The 18,654-nt window shown below is 64.3% G+C and overlaps 1 protein-coding gene across 1 annotated transcript in view; it reads left to right on the top strand.

Moving 5' to 3' along the window:
• Positions 1 to 3,603: 3,603 nt before the first annotated feature.
• The window catches only part of ARHGEF2 (Rho/Rac guanine nucleotide exchange factor 2), a 54,243-nt gene continuing 39,192 nt past the window's right edge, over positions 3,604 to 18,654 (top strand). Inside the window, exons 1-2 of the mRNA XM_085209554.1 lie at positions 3,604 to 3,751; positions 18,002 to 18,146. Coding sequence (XP_085065680.1) covers positions 3,734 to 3,751; positions 18,002 to 18,146 — 163 coding nt within the window. The 5' untranslated portion in view covers positions 3,604 to 3,733. The remainder of the gene's footprint in view (positions 3,752 to 18,001; positions 18,147 to 18,654) is intronic.

Below are 18,654 nucleotides of genomic sequence, written 5' to 3' on the forward strand. Positions count from 1 at the left end.
CCTTTGGAGCGTGGAACCACGGGGTCACAGCGCGGTTCAGTCGGAGGGGAACTGAAGAACCACAGAATCATGGAATGGTTGGGATGGAAGGGATCCTATGGGCCGGAGAGCGATGGGATCACGGCACGGTGGGGTGGATCACAGATCATAAAATGATGGGATCACAGCACGGTGGGGTGGATCACAGACCATAAAATGATGGGATCACAGCACGGTGGGGTGGATCACAGATCATAAAATGATGGGATCACAGCACGGTGGGGTGGATCACAGACCATAAAATGATGGGATCACGGCACGGTGGGGTGGATCACAGACCATAAAATGATGGGATCACAGCACGGTGGGGTGGATCACAGACCATAAAATGATGGGATCACAGCACGGTGGGGTGGATCACAGATGATAAAATGATGGGATCACAGCACGGTGGGGTGGATCACAGACCATAAAATGATGGGATCACAGCACGGTGGGGTGGATCACAGATGATAAAATGATGGGATCACAGGCACGGTGGGGTGGATCACAGACCATAAAATGATGGGATCACAGCACGGTGGGGTGGATCACAGATGATAAAATGATGGGATCACAGCACGGTGGGGTGGATCACAGACCATAAAATGATGGGATCACAGCACGGTGGGGTGGATCACAGATGATAAAATGATGGGATCACGGCACGGTGGGGTGGATCACAGACCATAAAATGATGGGATCACAGCACGGTGGGGTGGATCACAGACCATAAAATGATGGGATCACGGCACGGTGGGGTGGATCACAGGTGATAAAATGATGGGATCACGGCACGGTGGGGTGGATCACAGACCATAAAATGATGGGATCACAGCACGGTGGGGTGGATCACAGACCATAAAATGATGGGATCACAGCACGGTGGGGTGGATCACAGACCATAAAATGATGGGATCACAGCATGGGGTGGATCACAGACCATAAAATGATGGGATCACGGCACGGTGGGGTGGATCACAGATGATAAAATGATGGGATCACAGCACGGTGGGGTGGATCACAGACCATAAAATGATGGGATCACAGCACGGGGTGGATCACAGACCATAAAATGATGGGATCACAGCACGGTGGGGTGGATCACAGACCATAAAATGATGGGATCACAGCACGGTGGGGTGGATCACAGATCTCAGAGCGATGGATCACAGCACTGTGGGGGTGGAAGGGATCCTATGGGTCACAGAACCATGGAGGGGTTGGGATGGAGGGGATCCTACGGGTCACAGCAGGGATGGGTTGGAGGGGACACGAAGGACCTCGGGATCATGGAAGGTTGAGCCGGAGGGGATCCTGTGGGTCAGAACCGGGGGCACAGCGTGGCTGGGCTGGAGGGGACCGAGCTCAGTGTCACTGCGGGTTGGGGACACAGCGGTGTCATTCCAGTGGTGTCGTTGCATTGGGGACACAAAGTGGTGTCACACTGCTGGGGACACACAGCGGTGGCAGGGGGATGGGAATATGGGGGAATGGGGGGAGGGGAGGAGTGTGGAACGGAGTGGGGGATGGGGGACGGTGGAAATGGTGTCTGAGCACTTTGGGGGTGGGCGCATCCACCCCCCGCGGCGCCGCGACCCACGGGCGGTCCGGGACCTGCGGGGAAACCGCGACCGAACGGCGGCTGAGGAACGGAGGGAGGGGGAGGTCGGCGTGTCTGCAACAGCGGGGGGGGGTGGTGAGGAGGTGGGGGGGGTGGTGGAGATGACGATGGAGACGATGACAGAGACGATGAAGATGATGGAGATGAAGATGATAGAGATGATGGAGATGGTGGTGGAGATGATGGAGATGATGAAGATGGTGGAGATGGTGGAGATGACGATGAAAACGATGAAGCTGATGATGAAGCTGATGATGAAGCTGATGATGAAGCTGATGATGAAGCTGATGATGAAGCTGATGGGCGCTCCCACAGGGCAGCGCTGCTGGACCCCCACCCGCAGCCGGGAGCCGTTCTGCCGGCACAGCTGGGAGCCGGGCTGGGAGCTGCGCCCCATAGAAATGGGCTCCCAGTGGGGCGCCCCATAGAAGCGGGCTCCCAGTGGGGCGCCCTACAGCTCGGCACGACCCCCCCCCCCTCCCCACCCAGCAGCGGCGCCTCCTCCAAACCCGCGTCCCTCGGCTGAGCTGCGCTGAGCCCGACCCCATCATCGCGGCCGGGAGCCCACAGCGCAGATTTCCCCCCCCGCCCCATAGAGGAACGTGGCCGGCGGGTGAGTGGGGGGTCGGCGTGGGGGGGATTTGGGGCGTGTGGGGCTGAGGTGCGGGGGATGCGGGGTCAGTGTGGGGCTGGGATGAGATATGGGGTCAGTGTGGGGATGGGGTGAGGGGGATGTGGGGTCACTGGGGTCTGAGGTAGGGGGGATTTGGGGTCAGTGTGGGGCTGGGACGAGCTGTGGGGTCGGTGTGGGGCTGACCACGACACACGTCCCACTCTATGGGGCAGAGCCCTGCACATGCGGGGCATTGGGACGCCCCTCTGAGCTGCCCGTGAGCTGGGGGGGCAGCGGGGCTGTGGGGTGCAGCGGCGGGGTCCCGAGCCCCCAAGTGGGGCAGCGCTGCGCAGCCCACGGCCCCACGCCCACGGCCACCCGTGGGGCGGAGCCACAGCTGAGCGTGGCACCAAACTGGGGCCGCGGTGCCCCGAGCAGCTGCACCCACAGCTATGGGGCAGCCCCACACCGACATTACCTACAGCTATGGGGCGGCCCCACACCGACATTACCTACAGCTATGGGGCGGCCCCACACCGACATTACCTACAGCTATAGGGCGGCCCACACCGACATTACCTACAGCTATGGGGCAGCCCCACAGCGACATTACCTACAGCTATGGGGCAGCCCCACAGCGACATTACCTACAGCTATGGGGCGGCCCCACACCGACATTACCTACAGCTATGGGGCGGCCCCACAGCGACATTACCTACAGCTATGGGGCAGCCCCACAGCGACATTACCTACAGCTATGGGGCAGCCCCACAGCGACATTACCTACAGCTATAGGGCGGCCCACACCGACATTACCTACAGCTATGGGGCAGCCCCACAGCGACATTACCTACAGCTATGGGGCAGCCCCACAGCGACATTACCTACAGCTATGGGGCGGCCCCACAGCGACATTACCTACAGCTATAGGGCAGCCCCACAGCGACATTACCTACAGCTATGGGGCAGCCCCACACCGACATTACCTACAGCTATGGGGCGGCCCCACACCGACATCACCTACAGCTATGGGGCAGCCCCACAGCGACCCCACCCCCCAGCTATGGGGCAGCTCTACATCTACCCCACCCCCCAGCTATGGGGCAGCCCCACAGCGACCCCACCCCCCAGCTATGGGGCAGCCCCACAGCGACCCCACCCCCCAGCTATGGGGCAGCCCTACATCTACCCCACCCCCCAGCTATGGGGCAGCCCCACAGCGACCCCACCCCCCAGCTATGGGGCAGCCCCACACCGACCCCACCCCGCAGCTGTGGGGCAGCGCCCGGAACAGAGCGGCTCTGTGCTCGCCCAGCTGCGGCTGTGGGGCAGCGCTCGCTCCTCCCCCGTCCCGGCGCGGCCGGTGGGACAGAGGCGGATTGTGCGCTGAGCTGCGCTCTCTCGCAGCCGTGGGGCCGGGCGGGGGCCGGGCCGGGAGCCCCCCGGGCAGGGGCAGAACCCGCGGCTTCGTCCGGAGGATGACCGGGAACGTGAAGGTAGGGGAGCCTGGGACGGGGGGAGGGGGTGGGGGCGCCGAGGGGTGGGGGGGGGGGGTGAGGGACCCGAAAATGCAGCGTTGGGATTGGAGACACTGAAATGTGGGGAGAGGATGGAGACCCCAAAATGTGGGGAGGGGATGGGGGACCGAAAATGTGTGGAAAGGATGCGGACCCCAACGTATGGGGGGAGGATGGAGACCCCGAAATGTGGGGAGGGGGACCCAATATGTGGGGAGGGGATGGGAGCCCAATATGTGGGGTGAGGGTTGGGGATACCAGAATGTGGGGAGGGGATGGGGGACTCCAAGAGGTGGAGAGGGGATGAGGGACCCCAAAATGCAGCGTTGGGATTGGAGACACTGAAATGTGGGGAGAGGGTGGAGACCCCAAAATGTGGGGAGAGGGACCCAATATGTGGGGAGGGGATGGGGGACCTGAAAATGTGTGGAAAGGATGCGGACCCCAATGTATGGGGGGAGGATGGAGACCCCAAAATGTGGGGGGAGGATGGAGACCCCAAAATGTGGGGGAGGATGGAGACCCCAAAATGTGGGGGGAGGATGGAGACCCCGAAATGTGGAGAGGGGGACCCAATATGTGGGGAGGGGATGGGAGCCCAATATGTGGGGTGAGGGTTGGGGATACCAGAATGTGGGGAGGGGATGGGGGACTCCAAGAGGTGGAGAGGGGATGAGGGACCCCAAAATGCAGCGTTGGGATTGGAGACCCCAAAATATGAGGAGAAAGCGGGAGACCCCACGATGTGGGGAAGGAATTGAGGAGCCCAAAATAGAGGGAGGGGATGGGGGTCCCAATATATGGGGAGAGAACGGGGACCCCAAATGTGAGGAGGGGATGGGGACCCTACGATGTGGTGTGAGGCTGAAAAGCAGATGGGGACCCCAAAGTGTGGGGAGAGGGCGGGAACCCCATAATGGGGGGAGAAGTTGGGGGACCCCAAAATGCAGTGTGGGGTTGAGGAGCAAAAAGTGGCATTGGAATGGGGGACCTCAAAATGTGGGGAGAGGGTGGGGGACTCCAAAATGTGGGGATGGGGACCCCATAATGGGGGGAGAAGCTGCGGGGACCCCAGAACGCGGTGTGGGGTTGAGGAGCAGATGGGGACCCCAAAAAGCAGTGCTGGAACTGGGGGCTCCAAAATGTGCTGTTGGGAATTGGGAACCCCAAAATGCGGCATTGAGATTGGGGACCCCAGAACGTGGGGGGGGGTGGGGCCGCTATGGGGCCGTTGTGGGGCAGCCGTGGGGCTGCTATAGGGCCACTGTGGGGCTGCTATGGGGCGGTATTGGGCCACTGTGGGGCCGCTATGGGCCACTGCGTGGCAGGTATGGGGCTGCGTATGGGGCTGCGTATGGGGCAGCCATGGGGCTGCTATGGGACTGCTATGGGGCCATCGTGGGGCTGCTTATGGGGCTGCTATGGGGCCGTTATGGGTCACTGCGTGGCAGTCATAGGGCCGTTATGGGGCTGTGTATGGGGCTGTGTATGGGGCTGTGTATGGGGACGCTGTGGGGCCAATACGTGGCAGCCATGGGGCTGCTTATGGGGCTGCTATGGGGCCACTGCGTGGCAGTCATAGGGCTGTGTATGGGGCTGCTATGGGGTTGCTATGGGGCTTCTTATGGAGCTGCTATGGGGCCGTTATGGGGCCACTGCGTGGCAGTCATAGGGCTGCTATGGAGCCGCTGTGGGGCGCTGTGGGGCCGCTGTGGGGTCGGGGCGGCGCCCACGCAGCGGCAGAGGAAACGAGACGAAGGGGAAACGGGGGCCGCGCTGTTTGTGCGCCGGGCGCTGCGCCGCTTCCTTTCCCCAGCGCTCCCAGTATGGGGCGACCAGTGCTCCCAGTACGGGGCGTGGGGTCCCAGTGCTCCCAGTACGGGGCGTGGGGACCCAGCGCTCCCAGTATGGGGCGACCAGTGCTCCCAGTAAGGGGCGTGGGGTCCCAGCGCTCCCAGTATGGGGCGACCAGTGCTCCCAGTACGGGGCGTGGGGACCCAGCGCTCCCAGTATGGGGCGACCAGTGCTCCCAGTACGGGGCGTGGGGTCCCAGTGCTCCCAGTACGGGGCGTGGAGACCCAGCGCTCCCAGTATGGGGCGACCAGTGCTCCCAGTACGGGGCGTGGGGTCCCAGTGCTCCCAGTACGGGGCGACCAGTGCTCCCAGTACGGGGCGTGGGGTCCCAGTGCTCCCAGTATGGGGCGACCAGCGCTCCCAGTACGGGGTGTGGGGACCCAGCGCTCCCAGTATGGGGCGACCAGTGCTCCCAGTACGGGGCGTGGGGACCCAGCGCTCCCAGTATGGGGCGACCAGCGCTCCCAGTACGGGGTGTGGGGACCCAGTGCTCCCAGTATGGGGCGACCAGCGCTCCCAGTACGGGGTGTGGGGACCCAGCGCTCCCAGTATGGGGCGACCAGCGCTCCCAGTCCGGTCTCAGCGCCGCTGTGCCTCCACCCCCCGCCCCCCCCGCAGCGATTGCATCAGCGGCGCTGGGAGCCCCCGCCCCCCCCCCCTCCCCAGTGCAGCTGTGGGGGATTTTTGCCCCACGCCCCTAAAGGACTCCGGGGGTCCCGTGCCCCCCCCGCCCCAAAAAGGGCTTTTAGGGCTTTTGTGCCCCCCCCCCTCCGCCCTCATCCCTGCACCCCAATGGGGGCAAATGGGGGCAGAAGGGACGCGGGGGGGCTGTGTCCCCCATGACCCCACATACCACAGTGACCCCACAAACTGCTGACCCCACATCCCCCAGGGACCTCATAACCCCCCCCACCCCCACCCCAAATCCCTGCGGGGTCCGGGAACAGCGGGGAGGAATCGGGGGGGGGCAATGGGGGACATTGGAAGAAATGGGAAACCCCATAGAGGGAACTCCATGGGATGGGGGGGACGTGTGGGGTCACTGGGGGTTATGGGGTCACATGGGGTTATGGGGTGATGGGGGTCGCTGGGCGGTGTGGGGTCACTGAGGGGAGTTATGGGGTCACCGGGGGATGCGGGACCACTGGGGAGGGTTATGGGGTCACTCAGAGGATGTGGGGTCGCTGGAGGTTGTGGGGTCACTGGGGATGTGGGGTCATCGAGGGATTTGGGATCGTGGGGGGATGTGGGGTCACTGGAGGGGTGCTGGGGTCACTATGGGATGTGGGATCCCTGGGGGTGTGGGGTCGTGGGGGGTTATGGGGTCACATGGGGTTATGAGGTCCCTGGGGACCTGTGGGCTCACTGTGGGATGTGGGGTCGTGGTGGGTTATGGGGTCACCAGAAGTTCTGGGGTCGTGGGGGGATGTGAGACCATTGGGGGTTATGGGATTATTGAGGGGGTTATGGGGTCACTGGAGGGGTTATGGGGTTCATAGGGGCTTGTGGGGTCATCGTGTGGATGTGGGGTTGGGGGAATTATGGGGTCGTGGGGGGTCGTGGGGTCACTGGGGAGGTTGTGGGGTCGGTGGGGGATATGGGATCCCAGGGGGATGTGGAACCGCTGGAGTTATGGGGTCACTATGGAAAGTGGGGTCCTGGGGTTATGGGGTCAGTATGGGATGCGGGGTCCCTGGGGTTATGGGGTCACTATGGGATGTGGGGTCCCTGGGGTTATGGGGTCAGGACGGGATGCGGGTCCTGGGGTTATGGGGTCAGTACGGGATGTGGGGTCCCTGGGGTTATGGGGTCAGTATGGGATGCGGGGTCCCTGGGGTTATGGGGTCAGTACGGGATGTGGGGTCCCTGGGGTTATGGGATCAGTATGGGATGCGGGGTCCCTGGGGTTATGGGGTCAGTATGGGATGCGGGGTCCCTGGGGTTATGGGGTCAGTACGGGATGTGGGGTCCCTGGGGTTATGGGGTCAGTATGGGATGTGGGGTCCCTGGGGTTATGGGTCAGTATGGGATGCGGGGTCCCTGGGTTATGGGGTCAGTATGGGATGTGGGGTCCTGGGGTTATGGGGTCAGTATGGGATGCGGGGTCCCTGGGTTATGGGGTCAGGACGGGATGCGGGGTCCCTGCGGGATGTTTGCGGAGCGCCTTTGGGTGGCGGTGCGGTTCGGCGCCCGGAGCTCCGCGCGGTTCCGGTGCCGGGGGGGCGGGGGGGCCGTGGGTGGGTCCGGCCCGATTGAGGAAGCGCGGAGCGGCGCGGGGCGCCATGCACGGCCGGGGGGCGCCGGCGGTGAGCGGGGCGGGGGGGGGGGGGGGGGGGGCGACCCCAAATGGGGGCGTGCGGGGCGGAAGTGGGGCGGGGGGGGAGAAGAGCTGGCGGAGCTGCGGGGCGGCGAAGCCACGGCGGCGGCCGAAGGAAGGGGGGAGCGGGGGGGGCGGGACCGCGCCGCGAGCGTGGCGACCCGCCGACATTGGGGTCAGCGCCGACATTGGGGTCGCACGCTGACATCGCTGGGGTCAGCGCCGACATTGGGGTCCCCCCTCGGGATCGGGGCTCCCCGCGGACGTCGGCGTCCCCCGATATTGGGGTCCCCCCGTAGGTCCGGGGGTCCGCACTGACGTCGGGTTCCCCCGCAGATTCCGGGGGTCCCGCAGGTGTTGGGGTCCCCCGTGGGTGCGGGGTCTCCTACAGGCGCTCATTGCAGCTCCCGCGGACGTCCGGCTCTCCTCGTGGCCCGGGGGTCCGCGCGGCCGTGGGGCGCCCCGTAGATCTCGGGGTTCCCCACAGACGTCGGTGTCCCCAGGGCCGCTGGATGCCCCATAGATCGCGGGGTCCCCAGCAGACTTTGGGGTCTGCGCGGCCGTGGGGCGCCCCATAGATCTCGGGGTCCCCTGGCTATGGGGCAGCCCCCCCCCCCCCCGCCCCCCATCTCTCCGCACTGCGCTTTCCTCTCTCCCTCCCCACGTGACGCTCACGGGGCTTTCCGCCTCCCGCCCCACACATCCATGGGGCCGCCCCACATCCCGCCCCACATTCTGCCCCTTGGGAGGGCGGCGGAGCGCTGCGCGTTTCCTTCCGTCGTTGTGGGGTTTTTTTCAGGGGAAGGGTGGAGCGCGGCTCAACGCCGCCCCACAGATATGGGGGAACGCCCTGCCCTATGGGGGGAGGCTGTGCCCTATGGGGAAAAGCTGTGCCCTATGGGGCAATCTGTGCCCCACGGCTGTGGGGCGCCGTTTGGGGGAAGCAGAAACAAAATTTGCATGGAGGGTTTTGCTCCAGGGAAGGAAATGCGCTGTGGGGCACAATGGGGCACAGTGAGGCGCTGTGGGGCACAATGGGGCACAATGAGGCGCTATGGGGCACAGTGAGGCACTGTGGGGCACAATGGGGCACAGTGGGGTGCAGTGGGGCTCTATGGGGCACAATGAGGCGCTGTGGGGCACAATGGGGCACAGTGAGGCGCTGTGGGGCACAATGGGGCACAATGGGGCACAATGAGGCGCTGTGGGGCACAATGGGGCACAGTGAGGCACTATGGGGCACAATGAGGCGCTGTGGGGCACAATGGGGCACAAGGAGGCACAGTGGGGCACAATGGGGCTCTATGGGGCACAGTGAAGTGCTGTGGGGCGCTATGGGGCACAATGAGGCTCTGTGGGGCACAATGGGGCCCAGTGAAGCGCTGTGGGGCACGGTGGGGTCAGCCCTGATCCCGCGGCTCTGTGGGGCACAGCTGGACCCCATCAATGGCATCCCAGTGAAGTTTGGGATCGGGATTTGGGGTTTGAGGGTGGATTTGGGACCGGGGTTTGGGGTTGGGATTTAGGACATCGGTCTGGGGTTTGGGAGCAAGGTTTGAGATTTGGGACCTGGATTTAGGATTTGGGACTGGGCTTTGGGAACTGATTTTGGGATCAGTTTTAGGACCAGGATTAGGAGTGGGCTTTGGGGTCAGGGTTTGGGGTTTGAGATCAGGATTTAGGATTTGGGACCGGGATTGAGGAGCTGGGGGTGGGGTTTAGGGTGAGGAGTTAGGAGTCAGATTTGGGATTTGGGTCCGGGCTTCGGGACCAACATTTGGGACCAGGGTTTAGGGTTTGGGATGAGGATTTAGGATTTGGGAACTGGCTTTGGGACCCGGGTTTGGGCTTTGGGATTTGGGGCCGGGGTTTGGGCCCGGGGTTCAGGGTTTGGATTTGGGCTTCGGGAGCCGCTTTGGGTGTAGGACCGGGATTTGGGAGCGGGGTTTGGGATTCGGAGCCGGGATTCGGGGTCTGGGGCGGGGATTTGGGAACGCCGTGCTTTGGGGCCGCCCCCCGCCCCAACAAAGGCGCGCTGTTGGCGCTGTGCGGGCGGCCCCGAATCTCCGACCCCCGCGGGGCGCAGTGGGGCGCTGCCAACAATAACGTTTGGCTGCGGCGCCGCGTGTGGGGGCGGCGGGGCTCATGGCGCTGCCGGCGGTTATGGGGGCAGCGGTGCTTATGGGGCTGCCGGCGGTTATGGGGGCAGCGGTGCTTATGGGGCTGCCGGCGGTTATGGGGGCAGCGGTGCTTATGGGGGCAGCAGTGCTTATGGGGCTGCCGGCGGTTATGGGGGCAGCGGTGCTTATGGGGGCAGCAGTGCTTATGGGGCTGCCGGTGGTTATGGGGGCAGCGGTGCTTATGGGGTCAGCAGTGCTTATGGGGTCAGCAGTGCTTATGGGGCTGCCGGCACTTATGGGGTCAGCAGTGCTTATAGGGCTGCCGTCGCTGATGGGGCAGCGATGTTTATTGGTCAGCAGTGCTTATGGGGTCAGCAGTGCTTATGGGGCTGCCGGCGCTTATGGGGCAGCGATGTTTATGGGTCAGCAGTGCTTATGGGGTCAGCAGTGCTTATGGGGCTGCCGGCGCTTATGGGGTTGGCGGTGCTTATGGGGGCGGTGGGGCTCATGGCACTGCCGGCGCTTATGGGGGCAGCAGTGCTTATGGGGCTGCTGGCGCTTATGGGGCTGCTGGCTCTTATGGGGGCAGCGATGCTTATGGGACTGCCAACACTTATGGGATCAGCAATGCTTATGGGACTGCCAACGCTTATGGGGTTGGCGGTGCTTATGGGGCTGCCGGCACTTATGGGGCTGCTGGTGTTTATGGGGTCAATGGTGCTTATGGGGCTGCCCTGTGCTTATGGGGTCAGTGGTGCTTATGGGGCTGCCTGCACTTATGGGGTCAGTGATGCTTATGGGGCTGCCAGCGCTTATGGGGTCAGTGATGCTTATGGGGCTGCCTGCACTTATGGGATCAGTGATGCTTATGGGGCTGCCAGTGCTTATGGGGTCAGTGATGCTTATGGAGCTGCCTACACTTATAGGATTGCCCGTGCTTATGGGGCTGGCCATTTTTATGGGGCTAGCTGTTCTTATGGGACTGCCCTGCTTATGGGGCTGCCTGTGCTTACGGGGTTGGCCACCCTTATAGGGCCAGCTGCACTTACGGAGCCAGCCACACTTATGGGGCTGCCTGTGCTTATGGGGCCAGCTGCACTCATGGGGCTGCCCGTGGTTATGGGACTGGCCCCCCTTATGGGGCCAGCTGTGCTTGTGGGGCCAGCTGTTCTTATGGGACTGCCCGTGCTTATGGGGCTGGCCACCCTTTTGGGGCTGCCTGCACTTATGGGGCCGGCAGGACGGGGTGTCGCTGGGGACCCCAAAAGCCTCTCCTGGGTTCCGGCGCTCCGTCCCCACTGCTCTGCTGCCCCATATGGGGCGTTGGGGTCACACGGCCATGCAGGGTGACGCCCCCCCTATTTGGGGTGATGCCCCCACATTGGGGTCACGCCCCCCCCGCCCCTTTTAGGGTGATGCCCCACCGATGGGGTTTTCCCCCCGGGGGGGGGGTGAGGGCTCCCCCCACAGCAGCGGGGCCCCATCTTTATGCCCGTAGTGTGGGGGGGAGGTGACCCTACGGGGTGACCCCAATTCCGACCCCTCTCCGCCCCATAGCGCCGGAGCGGCCCCCGACCCTAAAACAAAGAGCCCGCGGCTGCACGAGGCTGTGGGGCCGCCCCCGGGGGGGGAGGAGCCCTATAGGGCGGGGGGGCGGGGATGTCCCGGATCGCGGCGAGGGGCGATCGGAGCGGCAAGGTGGGACCGGGGGGGGGGAAACCCCATAGCGGGGAGGGGGGCTGTGGGGCCGGGGGGGCGCCCCATAGCCGGGGGGGGGGAGAGTTGTGGGGCCGGGAGGGAGAAAACCCCATAGCGGGGGGAGTTATGGGGCCGGGGGGGGGGGCAGTGTGTGAGGAGGGGGGGGAAATCAGAGGGTCGGGGTTTTGTCGGGGTTGTGGGGTTTTGTCGGGGTTGTGGGGTTTTTGTCGGGGTTGTGGGGTTTTTGTCGGGGTTGTTGAGTTTGGGGTGATGGGATCTGGGGTTTGTCAGGGTCTGTTATGGGGTTGTGGGGCTTCGTCGGCGTTACCGGGTTGTGGGGCTTTGTGAGGGTTCTGGGGTTTTGTTGGAGTTTTGGGGTTTGGGGTCACGGCGCTTTGTTGGGTTGATGGGATTTTGTGGGGGTTTGTTGTGGGGCTTTGTTGGGGTTACAGGTTTGGGGCTGTGGGGGTGGTTCTGGGGTACGGGGGCTTTGTTGGAGTGGTTCTGGGGTTTGGGGTGATGGGTTGATGGGGTTATAGGGCTTTGTCGGGGTTGTTATGGGGTTTGGGGTTATGGGGCTTTGTTGGAATGGTGATGGGGTTACGGGGTGATGGGGTTACGGGGTTATGGGGTTACGGGGTTATGGGGTTACGGGGTTATGGGGTGATGAGGTTATGGGGTGATGGGGTTATGGGGTGATGGGGTTACGGGGTTATGGGGTGATGAGGTTATGGGGTGATGAGGTTATGGGGTGATGGGGTTATGGGGTTACGGGGTTATGGGGTGATGAGGTTATGGGGTGATGGGGCTGCGTGCGGTTCGGGGTTCGCGGTGGTTCGGGGCGCTGTTGGGGCTCCGTCGGAGTTTTGGGGTTGGGGTTTTTTTTGGGGGGGGGGGGGGGGTTCGTCGGTGTCGCGATTCGGGGCTTCGGACGGCGCCGTGTCGACGTTTGTCGGTGTTTATCGGGACCGGACCGGGATCGATCGATCGGGGTTCTATCGGGGTGTATCGGGGTTCTATCGGGACTGTCGGGGCGGCGGTTCTGTCGCGGGGTCCCGGCGGTCTCTCCGTGCCGCGGTTCCGTCCCGTCCCACGCGGGATTGGGGCGCGCGTGGACCGCGAGCGCTGCGGAGCGCCCCATTGTGCGGGGAACAATGCGGGGCGGGGGGGGCCGCCCCATAGAGCCCCCCCCCCTCCCCCCCATCGTTCCCGTTCCGCTTTGTGTGCGGCGCTGCCCGGCGCCGCGCGGGGGGGCGGGGGGGGCTCTTCCTGCGGCGGAAATGGCCGTTATTGTCCGGGCAGACACAAAGCGGGGGGGGGCGGGGGGGGAATTGAGGCACGGAAACCCCCGGGGGGGGGGGGGGGGGGGGGGAACGGGACCCACGGGGGGAATGGGGCAGGGAGACCACGGGGGGGGGGGGAGGAGGTCGGGGGGGCGAACGAAGGCACGGCCGCCGGGGGGGGAATGGGGTCGGGGGGGGGGAAGTGAGGCGCAGAGACCCCGGGGGGAATGAAGTGGGGGGGGGAGATTGAGGCATAGGGACCCCGGGGGGGGGGGGGAGAGGGTCCGGGGGAGGGAAGGGGGTCGGGGGGGGGAAATGGGGTCGGGGGGGGGAAATGGGGCACACAGAGCCCCGGGTTGGGGGGCAGAATGGGGGCGGGGGGGGGGGATGCCGTGCGCCCCCCCCCCTCCCCCGGTCACGTGGTGCAGCAGCGCGGCGCTGCCGTGAGTTTGTGCGGCCTCAGCTGGGGGGGGGGCGGAGTTTTGGGGTCTCCGTTTTGGGGTCAGTTTGGGGCGCAGCGTTGAGGATCTCAGCCCTGGGGGGGGGTCTGCGTTGGGGGGGGGGGCGTCTCCATTTTGGGGTCTCGGCAGTGGGGAGGGGGCTCTGATTGGGAAGCGTCTGCTGGGAGATGGGGGCCCCGGGGGGCTCAATTTGGGGTCTCAGTTTTGGGTTTCGGTTTTGGAGTCTCGGTTTGGGGTTTGAGTTTTTAGGACCTCGCTTTGGGGTCTCAGTTTTGGGTCCCAGTTTTTGGGGTCTCAATTTTTAGGGTCTCAGTTTTGGGGTCTCGATTTTTAGGGTGTCAGTTTTGGGGACCCCAGTTAAGAGGTCTCCATTTTGGGGTCTCAGTTCTTGGGACCGCAGTTTTGGGGTCTCAGTTTAGGGTCTCTGTTTTGGGGTCTCAGTTTTGGGGGCTGCAGTTTTTGGGGTCTCAATTTGGGATCTCTGTTTTGGGGTCTGTTTGGAGTCTCAGTTTGGGGTTTGAGTTTTTAGGACCTCACGTTGGGGGTCTCAATTTTTGGGGTCTCAGTTTTGGGGTCTCGATTTTTAGGGTGTCAGTTTTGGGGACCCCAGTTCGGAGGTCTCCATTTTGGGGTCTCAGTTCTTGGGACCGCAGTTTTGGGGTCTCAGTTTAGGGTCTCTGTTTTGGGGTCTCAATTTGGGCTCTCAGTTTTTGGGGTCTCAGATTTTGGACTCTCAGTTTTTGGGGTCTCAGTTTGGGATCTCAGGTTTTGGGGTCTCAGTTTGGGGTCTCCATTTTTGGGACTGCAGTTTGGGGTCTCTCACTTTGGGGTCTCAGATTTGGGGTCTCACTTTGGGGTCTCCATTTTTGGGGTCTCAGATTTGGGGTCTCACTTTGGGGTCTCCATTTTTGGGTTCTCAATTTGGGGTCTCTCAGATTTGGGGTCTCACTTTGGGGTCTCCAAGATTTGGGGTCTCAGATTTGGGGTCTCACTTTGGGGTCTCACTTTGGGGTCTCCATTTTTGGGCTCTCACTTTGGGGTCTCAGATTTGGGGTCTCAGATTTGGGGTCTCACTTGGGGATCTCCATTTTTGGGCTCTCAATTTGGGGTCTCCATTTTTGGGCTCTCACTTTGGGGTCTCAGATTTGGGGTCTCAGATTTGGGCTCTCACTTTGGGGTCTCGTTTTGGGCTCAGTTCACACGCACTCGTTTTGGGGGGGCTGTGACAGCTGGGGGGGGGGCGGATCGCAGCCATTTGGAGCGCGGCCACCAACCTCAGCCTGCAGCTGTCAGTGGGGGGGGGGGGGGGGACAGAATGAGGGGGGGGGGACAGAATGAGGGGGAGGACAGAATGAGGGGGGGGCACAATGGGGGGGGGACAGAATGAGGGGGGGGCTCTGGGGGGGGCACCGGGGGGGTCCCATTGCACTGCAGTGCTGTGAGGCCCCTTTTCCTGCAGCACAACCGACCTTTGGTGACCCCAAAAGCACCGGGAGGGGGGGGTTGGGGGGGGTCCCATTAGAGGCTCAGCCCCCCCCACCCCCCACCCACCCACCAGAGAGCGGGGGGGTGGGGGGGCCAATTTGGTGCTGCGTGTGGGAGGAGTTGGAGTTGTCGGCTGCTTTGGGGTCTTGGGGGGGCGGGGGGGGAGAGGTTCACCTTTTTGGGGTCATTTTATCCCATTTGGGGTGAAGCCCCCCCTCCCCCATCACCCCCGTTACTCCCAGTGCCCCCAGGGGAGGAGTGCAGTGGGGTTGGGGTTTTTTTGGGGGGGGGGGTTTGGGGTTTTTTTGGGGGGTGGGGCTGCCTGTGCCGGGGGGCTGCGGTGGGCGGTTGGAGTTTGAGCGCTGTGCCCAAAAAACCCCAAACCCACAGCGGTTATTTTGGGTCGAGTGGAGACCCGCCTGCGGGGGGGCAGGGAGGGGGGGCTGGGGGTGTCCCTATGGGGACTGGAGGTGTCCCTATGGGGACTGGAGGTGTCCCTATGGGGGCGGGGGGTGACCCTATGGGGGCTGGGGGGTGACCCTATGGGGACTGGAGATGTCCCTATGGGGGCGGGGGGTGACCCTATGGGGGCTGGGGGTGACCCTATGGGGGCTGGGGGGTGACCCTATGGGGGCGGGGGGTGTCCTTATGGGGGCTGGGGGTGTCCTATGGGGGCGGGGGGTGACCCTATGGGGGCTGGGGGTGTCCTATGGGGGCTGGGGGTGTCCTTATGGGGGCGGGGGGTGTCCTTATGGGGGCTGGGGGTGTCCCTTATGGGGGCTAGGGGTGACCCTATGGGGGCTGGAGGTGTCCCTATGGGGGCTGGGTGGGTGACCCTATGGGGGCAGGGGGTGACTATGGGGGCGGGGGTCGGGTGGGTGGTGATTAGGGGGGCTGGGGGTGTACTAATGGGGGCTGGGGGGATTGGGTGACCCTATGGGGGCGGGGGGTGTCCGTATGGGGGCTGGGGGTGGACCTATGGGGGGGGGGGTGTCTTATGGGGGCGTGGGTGGGACTCTATGGGGGCGGGGGGTGTCCCTATGGGGGCTGGGGGTGACCTATGGGGGCTGGGGGTGACCCTATGGGGGCTGGGGTGTCCTTATGGGGGCTGGGGGTGATCCTAATGGGGCTGGGGGTGTCCTTATGGGGCCGAACCCCTCTGCGTTCCTGTGGGTCAGCAATGGGATGGGGCAATGGGGGTGGGGGTGGGAATTGGGATGGGAACGGGATGGGGATCGGGAATGGGATGGGATGGGAATAGGGGTGGGATGGGGTAAAAGTGGAAACTGGGAGGGAATGGGATGGGATTGGGATGGGAATTGAGAAGGGGGTGGGATGGGATGGGAACTGGAATAGGGTGGGGTGGGAGCTGGGAATGATGGAAATGGGGGCAGGGAGCATGGGGTGGGAACTGGGAGCGATGGGGTGGGAACTGGGAGCGTGGGGTGGGAACTGGGAGCGATGGGTGGGAACTGGGGGCAGTGGGGTGGGAACTGGGAGCGATGGGTGGGAACTGGGACAGTGGGTGGGAACTGGGGGCAGTGGGTGGGAACTGGGGGCAGTGGGGTGGGAACTGGGAGATGGATGGGAACTGGAGATGGGGTGGGAACTGGGAGCAGTGGGGTGGGAACTGGGAGCGATGGGGTGGGAACTGGGAGCAGTGGGGTGGGAACTGGGAGCGATGGGGTGGGAACTGGGAGCGATGGGGTGGGAACTGGGAGCAGTGGGGTGGGAACTGGGGATGGGGTGGAATGGGAGTGATGGGTGGGAACTGGGAGCAGTGGGGTGGGAACTGGGGCAGTGGGGTGGGAACTGGGAGTGATGGGATGGGAACTGGGAGGCATGGGGTGGGAACTGGGGGCAGTGGGGTGGGAACTGGGAGCGATGGGATGGGAACTGGGAGCAGTGGGGTGGGAACTGGGAGCAGTGGGGTGGAACTGGGAGCGATGGGATGGGAACTGGGGGCAGTGGGGTGGGAACTGGGAGTGATGGGATGGGAACTGGGAGTGATGGGTGGGAACTGGGGCATGGGGTGGGAACTGGGAGCTGATGGGATGGGAACTGGGAGCAGTGGGGTGGGAACTGGGAGCAGTGGGGTGGGAACTGGGAGCGATGGGATGGGAACTGGGAGCGAGTGGGGTGGGAACTGGGAGCGAGTGGGTGGGAACTGGGGGCAGTGGGGTGGGAACTGGGGGCAGTGGGGTGGGAACTGGGGGCAGTGGGGTGGGAACTGGGAGTGATGGGGATGGGAACTGGGAGCAGTGGGGTGGGAACTGGGAGTCGATGGGATGGGAACTGGGAGCAGTGGATGGGAACTGGGAGTGATGGGATGGGAACTGGGAGCAGTGGGTGGGACTGGGAGTGATGGGATGGAAACTGGGAGCAGTGGGTTGGGAACTGGGAGTGATGGGATGGGAACTGGGAGCAGTGGAGTGGGAACTGGGAGTGATGGGATGGAACTGGGAGCAGTGGAGTGGGCTTGGGAGTGATGGGATGGAAACTGGGAGCAGTAGAATGGGGATGGGGGCCGTGGGGTGGGGTGGGAAGGGGGGCTGTGGGGTGGGAAGGGGGGCCGTGGGGTGGGGGCGATGGGACGGCAGTGGGGTCAGTGCGGGACCCGTCTCCGGGGGGGGGGGGGCATCGGGGTGGGCCCAGGGCCCCACGGCGCTGCCCCATAGCGCTGAGCTGCTCCCCCCACACATCGGCCCCGCTGTGCCGCGCAGGGTCCCGGGGCTGGGGGGGCCGGGGGGTGGCGGCGGGGGGGCGGCATGTGGGGGGTGGGGGTGTGGGGGTGGGGGACACACGTCGGCGCATCCATCGCCGTCGCCGTGGAAACGCGCTGCGAAGCCTCGATCCGGGCGGCCGGTCCCGCTCTGCTCGCTCCGCTCGGCTCCGCCGCGATGGGGGATCCTCCGCAGGGCCGGGGGGCGGCCGGGGGTCGGGGCGCCGTGCCGGGGGGTCCCGGGGGGCGCGGCCCTGCGGGGAGACCGAGCGGCCGTGTTGTGGGGCAGAGCAAGGAGAGGATGAAGGAGGGGAAGGAGAAGGACGCGCGCTACACCAACGGGCACCTCTTCACCACCATCACCGTGTCGGGGATGACCATGTGCTTCGCCTGCAACAAGAGCATCACCGCCAAGGAGGCTCTCATCTGCCCCAGTGAGTGCGGGCTGTGGGGGGCGGGGGTGACGTGGGGGGGCCGCGGGGCGGCTTTGGGGTTGGCTTTGGGTCAGGCTGCGGGGTGGCTGTGGGGGGAGCTGTGGGGTAGCCACGAGGTGGGTTGAGGGGTGGGTGTGGGGCGGGCTAGAGGGCAGCTGTGGGGTATGCTATGGGGCAGCTGTGGGGTTGGGTGTGGGGTGGCCATGGGGCAGCTGTGGGTGTGGGGTGGCCGTGGGGCAGCTGTGGGATGGGTTGTAGGATGCTGTGGGGTGTGCTATGGGGCAGCTGTGGGGTTGGGTGTGGGGTGGCCGTGGGGCAGCTGTGGGATGGGTTGTAGGATGCTGTGGGGTTGGGTGTGGGGTGGCCGTGGGGCAGCTGTGGGGAAGCTGTGGGGTTGGATGTGGGACAGCTATGGGGCAGCTGTGGGATGGGTTGTAGGACAGCTGTGGGGTTGGTTGTGGGGTTGGATGTGGGACAGCTATGGGGCAGCTGTGGGATGAGTTGTAGG

The sequence above is a fragment of the Meleagris gallopavo genome, chromosome 27 (assembly GCF_905368555.1).
Source record: "Meleagris gallopavo chromosome 27, MGAL_WU_HG_1.1, whole genome shotgun sequence".
NCBI classification, from domain to species: domain Eukaryota; kingdom Metazoa; phylum Chordata; class Aves; order Galliformes; family Phasianidae; genus Meleagris; species Meleagris gallopavo.